The 24,713-nt window shown below is 37.5% G+C and overlaps 2 protein-coding genes across 6 annotated transcripts in view; one reads left to right on the top strand and one right to left on the bottom strand.

Annotated features, from left to right (window-relative positions):
• The first annotated feature begins 31 nt into the window (after nucleotides 1-31).
• Nucleotides 32-14,434, top strand: LOC132156164 (sodium/potassium/calcium exchanger 1-like). 2 transcript variants are annotated; one of them, XM_059565057.1, is made up of 10 exons: nucleotides 32-259; nucleotides 1,077-2,271; nucleotides 5,984-6,046; nucleotides 6,980-7,082; nucleotides 10,333-10,416; nucleotides 10,899-10,990; nucleotides 11,637-11,891; nucleotides 11,983-12,072; nucleotides 12,185-12,351; nucleotides 13,107-14,434. In XM_059565057.1, the coding sequence occupies exons 2-10, from the start codon at nucleotides 1,234-1,236 to the stop codon at nucleotides 13,354-13,356; spliced, it is 2,142 nt and encodes a 713-aa protein (XP_059421040.1). In that variant the 5' UTR covers nucleotides 32-259; nucleotides 1,077-1,233; the 3' UTR covers nucleotides 13,357-14,434. The 2 variants fall into 2 exon arrangements, with proteins under 2 accessions (XP_059421040.1, XP_059421039.1); XM_059565056.1 differs by having other exon boundaries at nucleotides 33-259; nucleotides 6,980-7,088.
• A 131-nt stretch (nucleotides 14,435-14,565) lies between these two features.
• Nucleotides 14,566-24,713, bottom strand: part of LOC132156162 (C-myc promoter-binding protein-like) — a 28,265-nt gene continuing 18,117 nt past the window's right edge. For 3 of the 4 annotated variants that reach the window (XM_059565054.1, XM_059565053.1, XM_059565055.1), the window contains 12 exons: nucleotides 24,366-24,488; nucleotides 22,670-22,789; nucleotides 20,847-21,754; nucleotides 20,551-20,769; nucleotides 19,297-19,374; nucleotides 19,035-19,210; nucleotides 18,846-18,951; nucleotides 18,446-18,664; nucleotides 18,179-18,296; nucleotides 16,920-17,073; nucleotides 16,748-16,812; nucleotides 14,566-16,373 (listed from right to left, as the gene is read on the bottom strand). In XM_059565054.1, coding sequence (XP_059421037.1) covers nucleotides 16,237-16,373; nucleotides 16,748-16,812; nucleotides 16,920-17,073; nucleotides 18,179-18,296; nucleotides 18,446-18,664; nucleotides 18,846-18,951; nucleotides 19,035-19,210; nucleotides 19,297-19,374; nucleotides 20,551-20,769; nucleotides 20,847-21,754; nucleotides 22,670-22,789; nucleotides 24,366-24,488 — 2,423 coding nt within the window. In that variant the 3' untranslated portion in view covers nucleotides 14,566-16,236. Of the gene's footprint in view, nucleotides 16,374-16,747; nucleotides 16,813-16,919; nucleotides 17,074-18,178; nucleotides 18,297-18,445; nucleotides 18,665-18,837; nucleotides 18,952-19,034; nucleotides 19,211-19,296; nucleotides 19,375-20,550; nucleotides 20,770-20,846; nucleotides 21,755-22,669; nucleotides 22,790-24,365; nucleotides 24,489-24,713 lie in introns of those variants that run through there. The other variant, XR_009437386.1, reaches the window with a different exon arrangement.

Below are 24,713 nucleotides of genomic sequence, written 5' to 3'. Positions count from 1 at the left end.
GTACTCACTTTCTATAATTATGAATGAAACGTATATGAGCAGAATAATTGGGATAAATAGTTCAAGAGGTAATGAGAGTGTGAGGAGAGAGTACATCTAATGATCCTCTTAAAAGACTTCAGGTATTAGGTATTGTGCTGATCCACGCTGAAGAGCTGTCCTGCGGTGCGTCCTGCTTGACCTGAAGCAGCGCTCACAGCATCAGCGCTCTCCCCGAAGCCCTGTGCTCCACACAGCCGCGGACATCGACTCTCAACCGGTAGGTTTCTTTGGCGTGTTCTGAACTATTTCTTGCATGAGAGCAAATAAAGTTTTATTATACACTTCTTTGTTAATATGGCTAATTTATGGGTGAGGTAGAAATACCTTCCGCCAAGTTGGTCACACATTTTCGGGTTCATGCTACTGTGTTTACAAATATTATTATTATTTTTTTTTTTGTGGAGCTTCTTATAATGACACAATGCTATTATTAATATATGTTAAGGGTTGACAAAAACTTGAGACGGATGTTTTCCATGCTACGTTAGTCGCAAATGAAATAAATGCTTCAAGGAAGGCTTTTCTTAATAATTTATTCATGCAGAAGCATTGTCAAAATGTTTATTATTATTATTATTATTATTATTTAAGGGCAAGTTTTATTTATTTTTTATCTTTATTATGGTGAATATCATTTAAATAAAATACTTGACAGACAGACAGATACATATTTAGATAGATAGAATGAAATGAATGAAAGGCTAAATAACTGATTGCTTAGGGGCATTTTATTACTTTCAACTGCATTTTTTTGTCCCAAGCTAATTTTCCCCTCAATTTCTGACCACCATCATACATTTAATCCACATTTGAAACTATTTGCATGCTTCTAACAATGAAATTTACAATAAGCTAGAAAGTTAATATATATATATATATATATATATATATATATATATATATATTTTTTTTTTTTTTCATTTAATTCAATGCAATGTGTTGTAGTGTAATGGCCACTGTAATATGCTGATCTTGCATTCAGTTTTTCCTGTACAACTGTTGCACTCAGTATTCCTCCTTTTATCCACTGTTAGGTCTGTGAGAGGAAACCCGCACCACAGAGAAAATGAGATGAGTCAGTCTGAGAGTGAGTGCTGCGTACCCCTGCATCTTTTGGGGGGAAATTCTGGATGTTCTGGGTGTCATTGCCCTTAAAAACCACTTGGTGCCCTTTAGGAAGCATACTAGAAAATGTTGCTTACTCGAAGGAAGAGACTTCATCTTAGCCGGATTATATTTCTTCTGTCTGGGGTTTTCCTTTGTTCTTTATATCAACTCGCTATCAGAGCCAGACTACCAGAACCCTGGCCTGAGCCCCAGACAGCAGGAAGAATGGAGGATGGCTCTGAACTTGGCTCTGGACTCTTGGAGATAACAGAGGTTTTTATTAATTTGACCGCTGCTGAGCCAAAGAGCTCCAACCACACAGATGGGGTTCAGTCATCAGAGACGGCGACAAATGTACCCATCCCAACAATATCTATAACAGAGACGCCTACAACAACCACAAACAGGAAAATCATCCATTGCATCTACGTTAATCCAGACCTTCCAAAGCCCACCGCAGTTCCTACTCCAGCAACAGAAACGACCACTTTAGTGCCCAACACTACAGCGTCCAGACCTGGAGAGACACCACACATGAAGGGCGAGTACCCAGAGGACATCTTCACCATTGAGGAGCGACGCAAAGGCTGGGTCATTCTTCACATCTTTGGGATGGTATACATGTTTGTTTCTTTAGCCATCGTCTGCGATGAGTTTTTTGTTCCTACATTAGGGGTTATCACAGACAAACTGCAGATCTCGGATGATGTGGCCGGGGCAACGTTCATGGCTGCTGGAGGCTCTGCTCCTGAACTCTTCACTTCCTTGATTGGAGTTTTCATTTCTCATAGCAATGTGGGCATTGGAACCATCGTTGGCTCGGCTGTCTTCAACATCTTATTTGTGATCGGAATGTGTGCGCTGTTTTCCCGGGAGATGCTTCACCTCACCTGGTGGCCTCTCTTTCGGGATGTGTCGTTCTATATCCTCGATCTCATCATGCTCATCATCTTCTTCTTGGACAGTACCATTATGTGGTGGGAGAGTATGATGCTGGTGTGCGGTTATGCTACCTATGTTGTCTTCATGAAGTACAATGTTCAGATAGAGAAAGCCTTCAAGTCTCAACTCAGGAAACACAAGAACATCGTCAAAGTTTTCGCGGTCGAAGAACCTGAGAAGGTAAGCCTCATTATTTATGACTTTAATATTCAGAATTATAAAGTCATTGGATGAGATATTTTGGTCAATGGCAAATAAAAGTGTTTTGTTGAATCATATCACATTTCACAACCTAAACTAAAAGTGACTTGTTATAAAAAGGCCAAATTTTCTGACATTTGAATTAATAAATAATAAAAGATTATGCCAAAGATTCTTTTTAAGAGGTGTTTTTTTTGCATTTTTGTATACAGTTGTATAACATTGAAATTGACTTCATGCACCAAATCAAAATTAATCTTAGTACAGAAATGAAAAATATATTCAAGTGTTTTTATAAATAGGTGTATTTACTGTATTTATAAATTGTATTAACATTTATTCACTAAACAGATACTTTTTTATTGAAAGCGAATAATTGTGGATTTAATAAACACATTTTACCAGTATTGGGATTCAAACCCAAAACCTTGTATCATTAGTGCCTTGCTGTCAAGAACAAGGATTGCATGTTAGCAATTAGCAATTTGCATAGCATTTTAATCATATTTATGATGGTTTTTGCAGTTCTAATCCATCTAGTGATGAGGAACATTTATTCTGCTATAATATCAGTTCATCACCGCGATTAGAGATATAATAGCATCCCACTCAAGTGACTGTGAGTCACTTATGTTTATTCATTGAGCAGATACTCATGGGTTACGTTTTCCTTTGATTAACAGAAATGAAAAGAAAGTCTCTTGTGTCTGCTGGGACCAGACATTGTTAATGAGTTGTCTTGTAGCAGGCGAGGTATTTTGAGAAGGTGCATTTGACTCATTGTGACAGCCCCATTTGTATTAGTGACACTATATTGTCACATAATAAAATTGTGTGGTCATTTTCACAAGTTCCTTTCTTCATCCTGAACATCCTTCAGCTTAGATGCTGTGGTGAGAGGGAGGTTTAGAGAGATCAACACTTGATAATCTGTCATAACATCTCTTTGTTTTCACTACCTGAGAGGGAGAACTTAAACTGCAGTGACAACCACTGGATGGATTATAGTCATTGGGCCCTATTTTAACGATCTAAACGCAAAGTGTAAAGCGCACGGCGCAGGTGCACTCAGGGCATGTCCAAATCCACTTTTGCTATTTTAACGACGGAAAAACGGTTGGCGCGCCCAGGCTCATGGTCTAAACGGGTTGTCCCTATTCTCTTAATGAGTAATGTTTTTTTTGGGCGTAACGTGCAATAAACCAATCAGAGTCTCATCTTCCATTCCCTTTAAAGGTACAATTTGTAAGATATTTGCAGTAAAATATCCAAAAACCACTAGGCTAGTGTTATATATTTTGTCCAGCTGATTACTAACAATATCTCAAATGTTTTCAACTACTTGTAAATCATGAGAAAATTCCCATTCTAAACAGTGACACGGGGCAGTGCAATCGCCTGTCAATGATGTTAGTTACCCTTTGTTACCGCCTTTACTGACGTAGAAACCACATGACAACAGTGTCGTGGACAAATGCGGAAGTAGCTTCGCGACAAACTTCAACTAGAAAGAGATGCGGATCTCGCTTGTGTTTTACTCGACAGGTGAGTTGTTTTGATTCGTATCTTTACAGAAAACATATGCTATTATAACGATCAACAAGATTAGTATTATGGGGCATACACGCCAAACGCGGGGCATCGCGTCTGATTCATAGTCTGATCGCGTCTTTGCATTGATTTTGTATGTAATCTACTTGCGCAAACCGTTGAACTCGCGTTAAATCCATGATTTATATTTCCGTCTGATTGATGGCCGTCAACGGTTGGGTAGAAGGCAAAAAATCCCATCATTCCACGCTCCTTCTTAGCGTTATCAAACCACGCGATTGTTTTTGTTTTGATAGTGTGCCCTCTAGTGGCAGGTCCTACAACCTGTACCTTTAAACGTACCTTTCTACGTCAGTAAAGGCGATACAAAGGGTAACTAATGTCATTGACAGGCGACTGCACTGCCCCGTGTCACTGTTTAGAATGGGAATTTTCTCATGATTTACAAGTAGTTGAAAACTTTAGAGATATTGTTAGTAATCAGCTGGACAAAATATATAACACTAGCCTAGTGTTTTTGGATTTTTTACTGCAAATATCTTACAAAATGTACCTTTGAATAACAAAGAAAAAACATTGCGACTTTAGACTTTAGACCAGGTTTGAGCTGGTCTATGGCACAGTCTATTTTCAGCCCCTTAAAATAGCATTGCACCAGCAATGTGCCTGAACACACCTCTTTTTTAGACCAGCACGCCCATGGATGCAAAAATGAGCACAAATGCATTTGCTAATTAAACAATGTGGCACTGGACAGGAAAATGCGAACGGCGCTGGACTGAAATTAGCAAACACACTTGTGCTGCGCCTTGCATTGCATTGCGCCGGGTGTATGATAGGGACCATTGTGCCTTATACTGAAAAAAAGAATATTAACAGGGTTAGTTCACCCGAGAAAGAAAATCCATGTTCTATTTACCCTCAAAGCATCCTAGGTGTGTGTGACTTTCTTCTTTCAGAATAATCCAATCGGATTTATATAAAAAATTGTCCTTGTTCTTCCAAGCCTTTCAATGGGGTCAGAAAGCAGGTGTTTGTTATCAACAGTTCAGAAGATCTGAAATAAAGTGCTCGCATCTGTAATAAAACATCCCTCACAAGGCTCCGGGGGGTGTATAAAGGCCCTCTGTAGTGAATATCCAGATTTCAAACGTAATAAACACTTTTTTTCATAGAAATCGTGCAGGCGGATGTTGTAGTTCGCCAGCGCTGCATGGTTAGTGATGGGCACGGTGAGAGAGCAAAACAAAACACTGGTCACGAAGTAGAAGCCCAAACCGAGGATTTGTAAAGAAAAAAGTTGAAGGATTTCAAAATAAGCCAATTAAGAGGAGTCTGTTTTCCAAAGTAAACTTTGCTCTGACATTTCCCAGAGGCGCGCGTGTGATGCATATGTCTTCCATCTTCCACCTACACATCTTCCGGTTCCCTACAGTCAGCAGATTGACAACGAACTGTTGACAACAAACACCTGCTTACCCCCATTAAAAGGCTTGGAAAAGCAAGGACAATTTTATATAACTCAGATTGGATTATTCTAAAAAGAAAGTCACATACACCTAGGATGCTTCAAAGGTGAGTAGAACATGGACAAATATTTATTACCCTTAAATAAATGGATAGGGTATCATTTTTCATTTATATGATCAAGATAATAATTGAATCTAATATCTGGGAGAGAACCTCTGGACTGGTAAAACGATGACACTCTGGCGCTCTGATCCAAAGATGTCCACTTAATGCTTTGAGGGTGTGCTGTGATGTACAAACTGTGTAACATAGAGTGTTTAAATCTGATAAGTGTTAAAAAGAGAACTTACAATATAAAAATAAAGGTTAATTGAAAATATTAATAATTACTAAAATAGTATACAAATAATACTGGTATGTTATTCTACATCCTATGTTACAGATTTTTTTCCATTTGGAATAAATAATTTAAATGATATTGTAATATCAAGAAAATACATACATACATAAAGGTCTCCTTTCGGTTGATGAGGGTCTGTATTTGAATCATTTCTCAAGTTTGCAGCAGTTTAGTCACCTTTATGCTTTACAGTAGAATGAGAAGTGAAGGTAAGAGGTCAAATCAGTTCCTTACATATTCTGTAATGTTTCAAACTTTTGTTGCACACAGGACAATGGGACCTCAGGTGAAGAGAACAGGCCACCTGAACCAGAAGACAAGAATCGATTAAAGGTAATCAAATAATTTGAAAATATATGTAAATAGATCACGCAGCTGGTTGATATAATGTTGCTGTGTCGACCTGGACAGAGCAATAGGCATCAAATTTGAACTTTAACCTAATTCCCGTGTGTTATATTTATCTCTGAATTGTCTCTTTGTGAGATGAGGAAACACCTCCCCACTTATAATGTACATTTGAAAAAGCAGTAACTCAGCAAACATCTTCCCTAATAATGACTTGCAATGAGAAGCATTTCTAAAACTGTTATCCAACAAAAGAGAACATTGATTGTAACATGTTTTTACTTCACAACATCTGTCAAATGTTTGAAATACCTTCCTTTTGTGTTCTGATATCGCTTCTTAGAATAAGGCATAGAATGAGTCAGAAAATACATTATATGCTGTAATAAAGGCTATATCAATGAGCAATGGACTATAAGTATACTTAATTATTATGAAAATACCTTACATGGCTTGTTGCATTCAAGTGTTTACTGTCTTCATGTTTAATCAGTTAAAGCATTTCAATCTAATTTGTGTTCAGTTATACTGAAAGCTGGATGCCTTTGTCTACATTAGGGATTTCCTAAAACGTGTTCAGTTCTGTTTCTTCTGTGATGCATATGTGGAGTTTCTGCGTGTACATTACATATTACATTTTCTAAAAAGAAATTAAAAGTAGACATACATTAATCCATGTTCTTCTTCAGTGTACAGAAGTGTTTTTTTTTGGGTAAATGTGTAAAAAAAAAAAAAAAATAAATAAATAAAATAAACTGATGTATAAAGCCATCAGAACCAAACTGAACAGAATACTGTGGTTAAATAACCGAGGTGGGCTAACTATATTGTTGCATCCCTAGTTCTGTCATGAATTCTGTCAATATGATTGTTTAGCGTGAGCATTTGTCAGATTATTTCTCTATATCTCTTGTGTAGCTGAAGCCCACACTGCAGCGCGGGGGCAGTTCTGCCTCTCTGCACAACAGCACCATGAGGAACACTATCTTCCAGCTGATGATTCACACACTGGATCCTCTTGGTGAGGGTAAGAGCCCTTCAGTGTCTGAACCCTCATAATGATAACTCATTAAGCAAACATTGCACAAAGCGTTACAAATTTCAATTCTGGTGGTTTAAAGGGATAGTCCACCCAGAAATTACCATTCTGTCATCATTTACTCATCCTCATGTTGTTCTAAACCTGTGTGACTTTATTTATTCTGTTGAACATCTCCAAAAGATGAAATAAAGAAGAAAGAAAGTCATACAGTTTTGGGATGAGAAGATGATTGTACTTTTCAGATATGTTTGTGAAAGCTGTATTACAAGGTTTACAAATTAGTGTTTGAGTAAATATTAACATTAAATAAGCAAGTATATGCTAAGGATGTACTGCCATTTTTTGATGTTTAACGACTGTTGACTTAAACCCCTGGTTTAGAGGCATTCGGTAGATGCAATATTTGCTTCAGATTTTTTTATTGCCACACCTTACTGAACTGGTTTGTATATAAACACAAATTGTATAAAAGATCAAAACACCAATAGGCCTATATTCCCTTAGGCAAGAGCTGTAAGATGTTCAGAATAGTAGCAGGAGAGTCCCTTTGTCCTTCTCCCAGTACATATGGATTAGCAAAGTGGGTTCCATATGATGACAGCACTAAATCCAGATTGATACTAAGAAGATAAATAGCTCTTTCTCAGTCTATGGAGTGGAGAGTGATTCATAGTAGTGCTGGTTCTATTTCCCTGATTGCACATTGGTTCTTAAACATGGTATTATTGGCAGAAACATCACAAAAATATCATCAGAAATGTCATCCCCTACCGTGAGCTATAGAAACATCATAATAAAAAGTTAATATAATTAAATAAATACTATTTGCACTTGAGATTTGATTTCAAATGATTTCCTCATGGTTCCTGATTGCTGGCATGTATACATGTAAAGCAGTAGCCCTGGCTCTGAGGTCTTTGCGAGTCAGTGGTTTGATGGCTGGGGTTAGTCCCCTTGAACTTCAGCCTGTCCTCAGAAGGCTGTGCAGCACCTGCACTCTCAGGGTCCTCACAAAAACCTCCTAGCACTGTGCTGCTCCATCATTAAGCTGCTTTTGATTGAGCTCATAAAGGCTGGATGAGAGCCAGTCTCCAGCAGCTCAATCCTGTTATGGTGATTGAGTCCGTGCTTATTTACAAGCCATACTCAATGAGACAAATTTGATTCAGATTCAGTGAAAAAAAAAACGGCCTTAAAGGGTTAGTTCACCCAATTTGCAAAATTATGTAATTAATAACTTACCCTCATGTTGTTCCAAACCTGTAAGACCTCCGTTTATCTTTGGAACACAGTTTAAGATATTTTAGATTTAGTCCGAGAGCTCTCAGTCCCTCCATTGAAGCTGTGTGTACGGTATACTGTCCATGTCCAGAAAGGTAAGAAAAACATCATCAAAGTAGTCCATGTGACATCAGAGGGTCGGTTAGAATTTTTTGAAGCATCGAAAATACATTTTGGTCCAAAAATAGCAAAAACGACTACTTTATTCAGCATTGTCTTCTCTACCGTGTCTGTTGTGAGAGAGAGTTCAAAACAAAGCAGTCTGGATATCCGGTTCGCGAACAAATCATTCAGTTCACCAAATCGAACTGAATCGTTTTAAACGGTTTGCATCTCTAATACGCATTAATCCACAAATGACTTAAGCTGTTAACTTTTTTAATGTGGCTGACAATCCCTCTGAGTTAAAACAAACCAATATCCCGGAGTAATTCATTTACTCAAACAGTACACTGACTGAACTGCTGTGAAGAGAGAACTGAAGATGAACACCGAGCCAGATAACGAACAAAAGACTGACTCGTTCACTAGTCAAGAACCGGTTGCATCGGTTTTCGGATCACCAGTAGTTCTTTCGGACAGTTCGATTCAATAAAACGATTGAAGAAAACGGTTCACCGGTTCTTTTGCGCTCGACGTAATGGCGTCATTTGCGATGATTGCCCTTGATTCAAGCCTTCGGTTTACCTGCGCTCATAACACTAGCACAGAATCAGTTCAGAATCAATCACCAAAAGAATCAGTTCGGTTCATGCACTCTGTGTGTCAGTCTGCTTCACGCTGAATCACACATGCGCAGTATCATCAGCTTCTCGATTCTTCTTATCTGGCTCGGCTCGATGTTCATCTTCAGTTCTCTCTTCACAGCAGTTCAGACAGTGTACTGTTTGAGTGCATGCATTACTCCGGGATATTGGTTTGTTTGAACTCAGAGGGAGTGTCAGCCACATTAAAAAAATTAACAGCTTAAGTCATTTGTGGATTAATGCGTATTAGAGATGCGAACCGTTTAAAACGATTCAGTTCGATTTGGTGAACTGAATGATTCGTTCACGAACCGGATATCCAGACTGCTTTGTTTTGAACTCTCTCTCACAACAGACACGGAAGAGAAGACAATGCTGAATAAAGTTGTAGTTTTTGCTATTTTTGGACCAAAATGTATTTTCGATGCTTCAAAAAATTCTAACTGACCCTCTGATGTCACATGGACTACTTTGATGATGTTTTTCTTACCTTTCTGGACATGGACAGTATACCGTACACACAGCTTCAATGGAGGGACTGAGAGCTCTCGGACTAAATCTAAAATATCTTAAACTGTGTTCCAAAGATAAACTGAGGTTTTACGGGTTTGGAACAACATGAGGGTAAGTTATTAATTACATAATTTTGCTATCTGGGTGAACTAACCCTTTAATATACTCTGTATACCCTGCTTTTCAGTCTTTTGCATCTCACAAAGAAATGTCAGGGTCATGTTTCCGATTTAAAAAAAAAAAGGTATGCAATGCCTATTGATTATAAGCCTTTTTTATTTTGATGCATTTATATCTTGACCTGTCCAAAGTATTTTTATTTTTATTTCTTTACATTTTCACTTGTTGGCATGCAAGTCAGAAGACGTGAGTAGTTTAAAAGGGCATTAGGAAATGCATTTGTGACACTCACCATGGTATTTGTTGTATATGAATCTACTTTTACTCACAATAGTCAGTGTTTAATGGAGATGCAAAGGCTAGAAGCTCTTTATGAATGTAAAAGTAAGGGGCGTTGTGCTGTTATTCTTGTGATGTGATTGCCTTGCAGTAGCCTATGAGATGTGAGGAAATTACATTTTGTTTTACTGTCAAATTAGGGCGTTTGTCATTTGTAGTACCATTGTTGACCCTGACAGTGTCAGTGAAAGTCTACATTAAAGCTATATTCTTCCTTTCCTGGTTTGCAGTGAAATTTAAAGACAAGGCTCAGATTTTGAATGACATGGCCCGGGGGAAAGTAGAGAACAAAAAGAAGGAAAGATCTGTTGAAGGTGAGATTTTATAATCTTAGTCTATTCTGTTAGTTTTGCACAGTGCTTTGTAGACAGGTTGGTGCATTGTCCTACCTCACAGATGAGCTCTGTTGCATATTCAAAATGGTTAGTAATGTTGCATTTCCACAAGTGGTAATGCACCATGCTGCCAGGCGTTTGGCCCGTTTTGCTCTCTACGCAGCATTCCACATTCCATATTCCCAGCCTTTGTTTCTACTTGAGAGCTGCTTTACACATTAGCTGACATAACGACCAAGCTCCATCTCATGAATTAAGCATGAGTGGCTTAGAATCAGTGTGGATTATCTTGGGTTACAACCGTTGTGTTTGAAATTGCCACCTAAATAAATAGCAACATTACTCACTCCTATTGAAGAAATCTTCACTCCACATCTGAGAGGAGCTTGTACAGTATTATTGCTACATTTAGGAAGCAGTTGCAAACTTGAATGATATTTTATCATCGTGGTTTAAATAAGGTGACGATCAAATGGAGCAGTCCAAGGATTGCAAAGATGCTGCTCCAGGAGCCAAAGAAGAAGACGCTAGTCAAAAGCCTGAAGCGCAAAAGGTGGGCCTATTGCTTCTCGAAAAAATTGGGGAAGAAGGAGGAGCTCTGAGACACTTGTGTGCTTTTAATGAACTTATCAATTCTTTACCTTGTTGCAAAGCTGACAGAGGTGATTTGTCATACATAGTATGTGATTCATATTTACATAGTCTATCATCATTTACTCACCCTCATGTCATGACTTACTTACTTCTATGGAAATCAAACAATTGTTGAAGAATGTACTGGAGTGCTATTATAATGATAATTGTTATTCTCCATGATGTGTTCGTGAGAGAAGTAACAATAAATTGCTTCATTCAATTTTGAATGATTCAATCACAATTCGGACTGTACTCGAGTTCATCTCTTAACAGTTTCGTCTGGAGACGAAGATTATATGTCAATGAATTAAGCTATATACTGTATTGCTATATATAGTGCTTTTGCAGCTTACTTTTTGAAGCTCGAAAGCTCCAGTCTCCATTCATTATAATTGCATGGAAAAAAATAAGTCTTACGAAAGTCGTGTAGGTTTGGGAACTGAGTGTGAGTAAATCATACTAAAACTTTTATTTTTGAATAATGTATTGCTTTGTTGTTCTCCTTTTAATCAGTGAGGGTATACTGTATGTTTTCAACTGTCTCTTTCTTGCTCTGTCTTAAGGAAGGAGACACTGCAGCAGGAGGAGGCTCAGAGAAACCAGGAGGTTCAGATGATTCAGGGGATGATGATGAAGATGACAGTGATGAAGACAGCGATGAAGACAGTGATGAAGATGATGAGGCGGGGGAGGATGGAGAAAATGATGAACCTCTGTCCTTAGAGTGGCCAGAGACCAGACGTAAACAGGCCACATATTTGTTTCTGTTGCCCATTGTCTTTCCACTGTGGCTGACAGTTCCAGATGTCAGAAACCATGTGAGAACCAGAACAAAACATCACGTTATTAATCTATTCTTTCACTTCTGATAGAACTCACATATATATTATTTTGTATTGTGCTTAACAGGCATCCAAAAAGTTCTTTGTCATTACTTTCCTTGGCTCGATAGTATGGATTGCTATATTTTCCTATCTTATGGTGTGGTGGGCACATCAGGTCAGTGTAGAAACTAATATTTCAGTGGTTCTAAAAGTATTTGGACACTTAAGACACACTTAATTGTCATTACACTAGCAAATAAAATATTCATAAATAGTTTCTCTCCTAGGTGGGTGAGACCATCGGCATCTCTGAGGAAATCATGGGTCTCACCATTCTGGCTGCAGGAACATCCATTCCTGATCTGATCACCAGCGTGATTGTGGCTCGAAAAGGCTTGGGAGACATGGCTGTCTCGAGCTCTGTAGGCAGCAATATATTTGACATTACCATGGGGTAAGGCAACAGAAACTTTAAATATTTAGAGAATCAGGTGTTTAGTAGCTGGAAATGAAATGTACATATACAGAACTGTCAGTTTGTGTAGTGGTAGCGATTTTTCAGTCAATCCTTCTGCAGGTTAAATAGTTTCACCAGTAGTTGGCAGCAAGAGTTTAGCTCTATAACCACTGAACCGATTCATATAACAACACTAATTTGTTCAGGAACAAATTAAGTACGTTTTTTTGAGTGAGTCATTGCATCATTCGCTCAACCGATTTGTTCAACAACTCTGATTCTAATGAAGTTACTAGCTGCATCCAAAATAACATACTTTCCTACTATATAGCTGGTGAAGAACTTTGTGTGAAAAGAGTAGTAGTATGTTCGAATTCACAGTCTTAACACAGTCTTAACAAAACAGTAGGTGAAAAGGACCTGGATGACTTGCTACTTACAGTGAGATTCGGAAGTGCACATCCAGTGGACACTTTGCTATCCCCACACAATTTTTTAGTAGTCGCAAAGTATTTACTTATTTAAAAAAGAAGCACCTTCACAGAGAGTATGCGATTACTGAACTGAAATGGCAAAAGTAGACCAAATAGCTGGCAATATTGTGTCTTAAATGTAAGTTACTGAATAATAACTTGTTTTTAAACTGCTGCTTATTTAGCAATATCACACTCGCAATCATATTGTTGGTATGATTAGGCTACATCCCAAATCACTTGTTTTCAGATGAACTTGATCCCCTCTGATGTTTACAGGCTGCCCGTGCCCTGGCTGATGTACTCATTCTGCCATTCCCTGGCACCGGTGCCCGTGAGCAGTAATGGGCTGTTCTGTGCCATTGTGCTGCTCTTCCTCATGCTCCTCTTCGTCATTATCTCCATCGCTGCCTGTAAGTGGAGGATGAATAAAGTTTTGGGATTCATCATGTTCATCCTCTACTTTGTGTTCCTGGTGCTCAGTGTCATGCTAGAGGATCGAATCATTATATGTCCCGTGTCCATCTAAGCAAACCTGTGGATACAGTCCTGCCATTTGAAACGCTCTGAACTGTAACTTCACACATAATGTATATTTCAAGCATCTTTGGACTCACTGTTGACTTTTTCTGTATTACACAAGTTCTTTTGTAAAGGGATGCAGTAACTGGCCAAAATTTCCAAACTCTGTTAACTGTTACAGACACTTGAGTCTCCTTTTTTGGCTTGTTACATTAAAATGAATGCAGTAATGACACAGAAGAGTCACAGGCCCTGTCCCAAATAGTCTCCATTTGTGGTATGAACACTTTGGTGATGTAATGACGTATAGATTGCTGGGTGTAACTGCTGTGTTCGCTCACCAGTGTGAGCTTTGAAAAAGGGCATATTCATTGAGGCCACATACAGAGGCATTCTTGAGCACCCTTTTGAACTATAAAATGACAAATAAGGCAAATACATTGGTAAACACAATATTGATTCAGATTGCATAATTAAAGACCACATCAAGTGTGCCATTTGGGACAGGACCACACTGTACTAAATATGGAAAATCTTTTTTTTTCTCAGACTCTCACTTAATGATTTGTGATGCAACACAACCATTTAGTTCTACTGTGATGATACCCAAAATCACACACACAAAATCACAAGGATTATAATATGGTCCGATGATGACAAATTGCATTTCACAACAAATAAAATGTTTCCAATTTTTTATATTGTGATTGTATTATTTGATGTTGTGGGTTTTCAGATAGCTGTTGGACTACATGGGGAGAAATTGTGAGTTTTTTGTTAATGATGCAACTGAATCATTCTGCAATGAAATTCTTTTTGTAACTTGGAAAAATTTCATTATCAAACGTTTTAGATCTTGTACTTTATGTAAGATATGACTTTTATTCATTGCATAAAAGTAGAATTTCAAGCATGTAACAAGACTTCATTACAAAGTCGAATGTAATCAGTATGATTCTGATAAAAACAGTTGTAAATTTCACTACAAATGTCACACTGCTGTTGAATTCACTACTGAATGGAGCCAAGGATTGTTTTTTTTTTATTTTTATTTTTTTTTATATCACACAGTGTGTTGATTTCTCTCTTGAGAATTGCTCATTGTAAATATTAATTTGTTGGTTCATTGCAAAATTAAATGGGGTTTCAAATGTGACTTTTCCTCCCTCTGTTTCATTGAAAACTAACCAGTGACACCAACACAAACACACTGGAGTCGATTTAAGTGTTTATTTACAATTCTAAACAATTTTATAGACCTGGCTCAGATCTGACTAAAATATATACACAAATATAAATAGAAGTAACAAAAGGAGTGATATGTAAAGCACATTGCCCTAACAAAATGATTAAAAAAAGAATCAAACTTACACATTAACAGCTTTAAATAAACCGTTTCCATGAAATAGGTTTGTTTCACTACCATGCCATATGGACATAAAAAGCAGGTGATAGAAAAACTGCTAAATATTAACAGAAGTGTAAATAGTATTTTTTTTTTGTTTTTTTTTTACACAGCATTAGGTCAATAAACAAAGCTTTTTTTCATCCCAAAATTTTTAGAGCAGTATTATCTCTTTTTTTGTTGTTGTTGTTGTTGTTTTTTTTCACTTGAGGCATTAACATCAATGTATCATTGTGCATAATTACATGTATTATTATCTTTTCCATAATCCATTGCATTTTATACATTTAAACTTCAGCAATCCTCTTCCCAACCACACAGACTCAAAGTGCATCTTCATTAACATAACAATAAAAAAAATGAACAGTATTAAAATATAATAGTTCCAGTTACCGCATATTTAATTTGTAAAGAGTTAGTAACAGTAAATAAGTGCTTCTATGCTTCAGACACTTTTGTTTTATGTATCTCGACAAATGAAACCCATGGTTATGCAACACTGCACAAAATAAAGCAATGCTTAATATATATATATATATATATATATATATATATATATATAATTATATACCTTCACGGCAAACACACCGGATTGTGTGAGTGGGTGTAAAATGCTGACTTCACATTGACATTAACAGTTCATTTTATTTTATACTCACAATATTTCTGTTTATACCCTGTTGTAAATTTGTCTCCGTACTGTTCTTCACCCCAAGGTAAGGCATTTCAACTGTGAGTCAAGATTTTATATTTGGTCCAGTTCTGTACCTCAAGACTTCTGACGGTCACCATACGACTGGTCTCCAGGACCAGGACGACAAACAGCACACGTTCAAAAGAGAAACCTATATACTAGGAACAGCATAGTCTTTACAAATGGAGACACGTCAGTTATAACAAATTCCAGTCTTAAAATATAACTGTATAAGTACAAATATGCAAAATAATAAGACTATGTACACAAAGTCTCTCTGTATGTGAAATAAACAAGTGGCCCTAGATAGCCAAAAGCAGACTGTGTTTTTTTTTGGGGTTTGCCCATTGTGCTTCTACACATCCTAAACGAGATTGATTTGATTGTTCTATAGCTACTGGTCCCGAATCCACTCCATGATTCACTGGAATGACCTGAGCACAATGGTATTGCTCCTAATCTAATCAAATGTGACCCCAAGTATCTGAAAGGGGTTGAGGGTCAAGACGTTAGGCAGATGGATAAGAGCAAAATTGAGGGGGAAATGCAAGATAAAGACATGACCACAGACTATATAAAGTGGCGTATTCACAAGAAGTGTACGAAGAAGAACACACAGTCACATTACAGACAGGATTTGATTTGAAAGAGACCTCATGGGAGCCAGAGGTAGCTTTGGTTACAATGAATGTTCAGGATCACATGAATGAAAGTGTTCCTTCTTTGGATGAGACTTGTTGATCTGTGTGATGGATGCGAGGAAAGAGGGAGGAATGAGAGGAGGCGAATCAGAGACTGGGTTCCCCAAAGGTTCTCCTGCACTCCATGACTCCAGCGCTGGGTGGCCGGTCACAATTGTGGGTCATCTTGACCTGGCTAGGCGTCAAACGATCATATGCCATTTTGTATTCACGGTCAAATGAATCTGTGAGAATAAACGAAGATGTTAGTAATGATGCTAGTGCTCACATTCAGTGGTTTCATAGACGTACATTACAGTTCATAAGTTTAGGGTCAGTACGTCTCTTATGCTCACCGAGAATGCATAAAAATGGTAATATTGTGAAATATTTTTACAATTTAAAAGAACAGTTGTATTAATATATTTTAAAATTGTATTGATTCCTGTGATGTTAATTCAAAATTAATCACAAGAACAGCATTTATTTTAAATAAAAATATTTACAATGTCATGTGTTCAATTTGTCCTTGTTGAATAAGAATATAAAACTTTGAAGTATAAAAAAAACAAAAAAAAACGTACTGAACCCAAACACATTATCAAAACAGTCAGCTCACCAATATTTATGCTATTCTTGCCCAAAGCCACCAAAGACAGGAATAGGATATCTCTATATAAGCTCCTGCATGTGACAAAATAAAAATATATAAGTAATTCATATTAGCTTGTCAAAATGTTTATTAAAACTGTTTCTGTGTTTCATTTAAAGACATCACACTGTTCTCCTACCGTTGTCGGACGAAGCCCAGTCTGGTCCCCAGCAGCTGCAGTATCTGACTCATGGGCTGGTAGACATCGTTCCTCTGGATGCTCTTCACCACACTCTGCAGCAGCTCTAAGCCCACAGCCTGCTCCTCCTCCTCAGATACTGCAGGATTTGCACCTGGTAAAAAACACGATCCCAATATGAAGTAAATGGCTGGTACATTTAACTTTCAATGCAGTTGTTAGGGTGTTATGAATGGTTAAGGAAAACTATTAAATATTTTTAAATAATTTAAATAAAGCTCAAATAATATTATATATATATATAAAAAATATAAATATTAGATAAAAAGTAGGGCTGTTAAAACAATTAATAGCATCCAAAATAAAAGTTTGTGTTTACATAATATATGTGTGTGTACTCTGTATATTTATTATGTGTATATATAAATACACAGATACATACACACACACACACACACACACACACACATATATATATATATATATATATATATATATATATAATTTTTATTATATATAAATATAATTTGTATTATATAAAAATATAATTTTTATTATATATAAATATAATGTTTTTCTTAAATATATACATGCATCTGTGTTTATTTATATATACATAATTAACATGCACACATATATTATGTAAACACAAACTTTTATTCTGGATGTTATTAATCGTGATTTATCGCTTGTCAGCCCTAATGAAAAGCTTAAATAAAAAAAAAACGTTAGCTGTTCCCCTGTCAACTAAATAAATATGTTTAAAATTTAAGTACTACAGTTATATAAATGTATACCTGAAATAAAGATACATATTAAATAAATAAATAAAAATGACAAATGCATCTAATAAAATACTAGAATTTAAAATATAAATCTGCTATGACAGAACATAAAGAATAATATAAATAATACCAAAATAACACAGCTAAGTAAAAAGAGCCCACTTTCTGATATTCTGACACCTAAATATATCTCTGATTCCTTCACCAGTGTAGGGCTAAATGATTTTCCCACACATTTTATCATCCACCAGGAAAAATGGCAAGTCTGATTGCTATAGAACAATAATGCCACATTTCTGCTTGATTTATGCCTGTTTGAGGCATAAATCAAGTCTGTAGCACAAACAGGATAATGTGTTGCAAATATTTGTCCCAGAACCACTTTCATGCACATTTACAGTCATAAACCTCACTTTTTGGTGTGTAAATGAGTTTATATATATATATATATATATATTTGTATCATATTCTTACAATATGATTTCCAGAGCAAATAGCAAGGCTTGATGTGGTCCTGATGCAGTCTGGGATTGTCCCACAGGATCTGGACCAAGACATTTTTACTGTCCTCTGATGCACAACTTTGCAGAGCCTGCAGGGGGAAAATAATCAATAATATTTATGCAAGCTGTTAATGAGAAATACAGCGGCATCACCATCAGCTTCTGTGCATTTATAATTCTACTTAAATTCAAACACAAACAGGAAGAGGTACATCATGTGAGAATTCTTGACACCCACCTGAGAATCTCTGCAGTAGTGTTTTGAGCTCAAATAGAGGCCCGCCAGGCTGCTGGGCAGGTCCAGCCTACGGAAAAACCACACCAGATTCCAGAACACAATAGGGTGGTGATCCACAATGGCTGCAGAAGAGATGGCCTGGTCCCCCTCGTTCTCCAGCAAGCTTTCCAGTTCCTTCCAAAGTACCAGAGGACTCAGGTAGGGCACGGTAACTGGCTCCTGCAGCACAGAAATTGCATGCATTATATAAGTCGCTTAAGAATAATGTATTTATATTCCAGAAAATATGGTACATTACATTACATATCATTATAAATACCATAATAAAGATCTGATGCATACAAAATATGATTCTGAAACACTGAAATGTATTGAATTGTAGATGGAAAAACATTCTTACAGGGTGTTTTTTGCCATCGCTGGATAGATTGTTAGTGGCATCATAAACTTGTGGTAGTTGATCTGCAGTGTCTGTCTGGCAAGTATGTGCATCTTGAGAGGGAGATCTGATAAAATACAAATTAAAACAGTTTGAAATGGTGAATATCTCAATAGAAATGTCTATTTTGTGGTTTGCAGACCAAACTACCTTTCCTGGTCACCCAGGTTCTTGATGTCCACATTGAGCAGAGGCAAAAATGGAGAGCCACAAAAGGGGCACGTGCTATTGAGGTTAGAATCATCAGCTGTCCAACCAGCCATGATCTCTTCATCATACACCAAACTCTCACAGGTGTTACAGCGCGAGCAACTGGACATACGCATCTAGAAAATCAAACAAAGTTAGCCACAATAACTCCTGCTACAGTTATACTTCAACATATGCATCATTCAAAGTAAGAAAAACTCACTTCAACAGCGTAGTTCTGCATGGACTGAGAAAGGCTGGAATCAGAACACGCGTCTGGGGTCTGCAGAGCTTTCATTACTGACAGGACAAAAGACAAAACAAAAGGAGCTTTGAAAAAATGACGTTTTTTCATCAGAGAGCAATCTTCTCCAAAAACAAGTCACATTTCAAGGTGATTGCATGCAGGGGTTATGAGTGCTGATTCTGAATGCGCTGAATGAGGAGAGAGGCTCTACAGAAGTCTGGGAGAAGAGTGTGTATGCGGATGTGAGTGATTGGGGAACACTCCAACACAACCCCCATCAGCCTGATTAAAGAGCCCCTCTCAGACCCCATTACTGCAGAGCCAGACACACTCACAGTCCTGTCTACTGGCCTACTTCTGCAGCTGTTGGAGTAGAAACAATGACCAGCCTCATGAACCACACACAGCACTCCATATGCAAAAAAAATGCTTAATCACTCACCCAAAGCAACATGCATAATGGCTCTTTACAATAGAATTCTTCACAATTAGAATTATTACTCCTTTACATGCATTTAAACATAGCTCCTTCTCTGTCTTTGGTTCTCTAATTGTACAACATTGCAATCTTAACAAAAGACCAGAAAATAATGAGCATTACTCATGGGAGAGCTTGATGGGTAATTTTCTAGCACGCTGTCTAATTTTAGCCTATGTTATTCTGGAGAAACCTCAAAGAGAGGGAGCCATTTAAAATGTACATTATTTATCAATATTAAAGATGTGGTATGTCATTTTTGCCACTTTACTAAGTTTGCTCACTTCAACCTCATTTTCTCAATTCACTGTTTAGAAAACCCAGAACTAAAAGACAAATGTGTGTCACTCTGTTAATTTTTCATAAAACTTTATATAGATAAACAATATATTGTGATAATTGTGAAATCTAGAACTGTTAATACAACAAAATGTCATAATTTCAAAGTAGTCTTCAGGAAGCAAAATAAATCAGTAATATACTGCAATAAAATAATTGTATTATTGTGCTTAAAAAATTGTTTATAGGTGTTAAATTGTTTATATTTTATTTTCTGCTTTTATTTATTTTACTTTCACTTTGTCTCAAGACAAAATATAATTTCTGTGAGGGAAATAAAAAACTAATTCCAATTAATTAATGCAAAGCACAGTGTCGGGATACATCAATATGAACGATGCAAAGCATTACAAATTTACATGAGTGTCTGGCATTTAGATAATAATAGTGAATCCTGCAGACGTACCAGTTAGAGAAGACTGTTGATAAAGTCGAGGTGGTGCAGATGGGCTTTCTAGGCAGTGGTTGCTCCTGTAAGGGCTCCTTTTGGGACGTGTGACAGGCTGATGGGCATCCCGTTGTGGGGAAGCGAGCCCATCGGGGTCTACACAGGAATCACTCTCAACCAGAGAGGAGTAATCAGGGTCACCTGACCCTAGAGAGGACACACTGACCCGGTCAGAGTTTAAGTCCTGGTGAGGATGAGAAACAAAGGTGAAGAGAGGCCTTCATTACCAGAAAGTAAGAATCACCGAAATGTCATACATACCTGTGCAATGGACGTCTGAGAGGAAAGTCGCGAATACAGTCGGCTGGCTTTCTCAGCGACGCCCTTACCAGCAAAGAGAAAGCTGCTCTTGAACACGTCCAGAGTCGGGGTGAGCAAGGAGTCCATGGAGAAAGAAGAAGAGGAGGGAGAAGGTGAGGAAGGTGAAGCCAGGGAGGTGGGCCGCTGCTCCCTGACCCTGCGTACGCGGCCCTGAGGGAGCGAGGGCGACGAGAAGAGTCTTGTTCGTGGCTGAGGTTGGAGATTGGAGGTATTGGGGGAGCTGAGTGCTGTGGACATGCGGGGAGAGCTGTGAGGGGAAGGGGTCTGATGTCCCTTTAGGTCCACACTGAGAGACCCCTGGCTTAATGGGCTGCTCAGGTTGTTCATGTAGTGATGAATCTCTTCAGCCAGGTCTCGGCGGGCGGTTGGGGTGTCTGCATTATCACCCTCACTGTGGGCTTGATCCTCAGCTGCCATGAGGGACAGGGGATCAAAACCTGCTTCGATACCTGTCCTCTTAACCACTCGGCCAAGAGCACTGCTGCAGCTCGCGCTCCTCTCCACGCCGAGATGCTCCCTCTCCATGGCAACTCTCTTCTCCATGGCAACCGTGCAGCTAGTAGTCCTCTCCACTGCAACTTTAGGTGGGCTCACGACGCCCCCCACTGCTTCTGTTTCTATCAGTGTTGGAACAGATTCTTCGCGGAGTACTCCTACTGTCTTATCCGGGGTTAGATCCAGTGTGCTTGGCCTTATGGGCTTGTCTCCGAAAATATCCAGGGAGTTTGGCCTTTTTGTCTGTGGAAGGGCTTCAGAGAACACATTACTGATTTCCCCATTGGGTGCAGATGGATGGATTCCAACCACAAGAGATGAATGCTCTTTCTCTGAGAGTACAGTCTGGGATACTGAACATTGAAATAAGACAAAAACAAGGAGACACTTGTTAAAATGAAGCATATCAAAAAACTGTTTAATAACCTGCAGTGACACATTTTAACACTAGGTGGAAGCACAGAGGTGTTCAGTGGAACTCGTGTTTATAATCAAATACTATGCAGGAAATGCTATATAGGGCAACACTTAACAATACGATTTTATTCCAAACATTAGTTAATAGTATCACAAAATGACCATGAACAACATGTTTTACAGTTTTAATTAATCTAATCTATAAGTATACAATTGTCCATTGCCAATTCACGTTTGTTCATAATTGTTAATTTATGTGGTAATGTTAATTTATATATCTTGAAATGTTATAAATGTAATAGCATACTGTTTAAAAGTTTTTTTGGGTAAAAAAAAATCTTATGTTTACAAAATCTGCATTTATTTGATCAAAAACAGTAATACTGTCAAAAAGTTATTCCAATTGTTATTAAAATTATTAAAATAACTTTTGTTTGCAATATATTTTAAAATGTAATTTACTACAGTGATGATGAAGCTGAATTTTCAGGTGCCACCTTTAGTTTCACATGTTCCTTCAAAAACCATTGTAATATGTTCATTTGGTTTCAAGAATAATTTCTTTGTGTTACCAGTGTTTAAAAAAAGCGCTGTTGTGCTGTTTAATAGTTTTGTGGAAACCATAATATAGTTTTTTTTTTTTTTTTGGAATGTCTGATGAATAGAGAGTTCAAACGAACAAGAATTTATTTACAATGTTACTGTCACTATTCTGCATTTGTCAACCATTATTAAATAAAAACAAATGTTTATGATTTTACTCCAATTCTGTAGAATGAGAAATATAGCAGTACTCCACAGTGAACATATCCTGATCATGTTTAAGGACAAAGTCCTTCTGTGTTACTCACATGGGCAAGAGTTTCTGTCCTTCTTCTCCTTCATGTCTGGAGAGGAGTTCTGCTCCTCACCTCCTCCTAACCTCACCTCCTCTTTAGACAGAGAATCATAGCCCTGATCAGACTGACCACCTGGAATCAAACAATACATAGAAATACCCCTAAAAACTGTGCAAAACATAACAGTGTGCACAAAATAAATCCTCATAAAATAGTAATAGTAATTAGAGAGATGTTTTGCAGTGGTAATAAGGTCTTTTTCATGCCTCACAAATCTAAAGACATTACTTTAGGGATTTTGGGTGATTTGACGCAGCTGGATAGAGAGACTCTTAGGAGAACGGCTTCAAACAAGTTATTTTAGCATAGCACATCATAACTCATGATAACATAACATCAAAAGGGAGCACTGATTTACTCTCTCATATACTATAGCAGGGCAGAAACACACTAACAGACACTGCTTCTAAGCCACATCGAGAAAGCTGATGGAGCATACTGCCTCCAGAGGTGAGCTAGAATAACACCATTAGTCATTCCTTCTTTCCTTTCTCGCCTCTTCAGTCAGACTCCTGCTACGAATGCTCAGTATCTGCGAGTCTCTTCTGTCAAACCGTACATCTCTCAGATCTCCTCCATGGGCATCACCGCCTATAGCTTTAGAATACTTCAAAAAGCTGTTCGAAAATATAGAGGGGCTTTCTTCTCTGTCTTTTAACATATTCTTAGACATGGGTATCGGGCACCTACTGCAGTCCCGCTCATTTATTTTCAATTCATTACTTTCCTTCTCCTGTGGAATACTTTATTTTTTTGGTCATGTAATGAACATTAATGGGGTCTAATTCTGTTCTGAACCACACTGACTTTCATTCTATGGACAAATACAACAGCAAAAAATTTGTATCCTTTAATAACTCTTATAATTGGCATGAGGGTATGGAGATGATTGCTAGACCCATCTCAGTTTAAAGATACTGCAAAACCTGTTTAAACGTTTTTGGGGTCAGTAAGATTTAAAAAAAAATATATATAATTTAATACTTTTTTATTTTACCAAATATTTGTTTTTAAATGCTGTTTTTTCCATTCAGCAAAGTGTCCAGAATTGTTCTTTTATAATGGTTTCCACAAAAAAAAAAAATGTAAACAACAACTGTTTTCAACATCGGGAACAATAGAAAATGTATCCTGATTACCAAATCAGCATATTATAATGATTTATTGGCATATTTAATGACTAAACAAAATACATTTTTAAACACACCTAAATAGAAACGACTATTTTAACTGTATTTTTTATCAAATAAATGCAGATGTGGCAAAAAATTACAAACCCCAAACTTTAAACAGTAGTGTATTGCATAATGAAACTATTCACTGTATTAAATTTTTATTTTTTGCATTTAACTTGATATTTTTGTTTTAGGAAGTTGCATTCAAAATTCATTTGGATCATCTGAGGGGGCATGTGAATGGGCGTAATGTTTTTGTTCACTGCACCAAATGTGTTATACTAAGAGAAAAGACTAAAAGCAATAAAAAAAAGAGGGAGAGATGTCTTTTCACTCCCACAGTGAAAAATAATGACTCTCCTAGAGACTTCTGACGAGTTTGAAAGAGAGAGAAGCACGTCCTGTTGTGCTGAGAGCAGCGGAGAACTGATGATGGAACGAGAACACAGACAGACTGAAAGCAGACCGGGTACCTGTGCTGGATCTGTCATCACTGGAATCCATTTTAGTGAAGTCTGTATCAATGGAAACTCGCTCCGCCGATTCGTTAGAGCTGTCCAGACTGCCATGGCTGACACTGTCGAGATCACTGGCATCTGCTCAGAAGAAGAGTACGAAAGACAGTTAGTGGGAGAACTAACAAGTAACATTTTTTTAAACAACAGTCTGCAACGTGAAAAGCTCTCTGGCCAAAGATTGCATCATATTTCAAAGCGGCAAATGAAGACAAAAAGTAGTAATCAAAGAACATGTGTAGAGTCTTTTCCAATCCAAAAAGGAAAAATAAAGCCACCTACATGGTGAGAAAGTTGCTGAGGGCT

This window comes from Carassius carassius, chromosome 13 (assembly GCF_963082965.1).
Source record: "Carassius carassius chromosome 13, fCarCar2.1, whole genome shotgun sequence".
NCBI lineage: Eukaryota > Metazoa > Chordata > Actinopteri > Cypriniformes > Cyprinidae > Carassius > Carassius carassius.
This window is presented reverse-complemented; position numbering and strand designations above follow the sequence as displayed.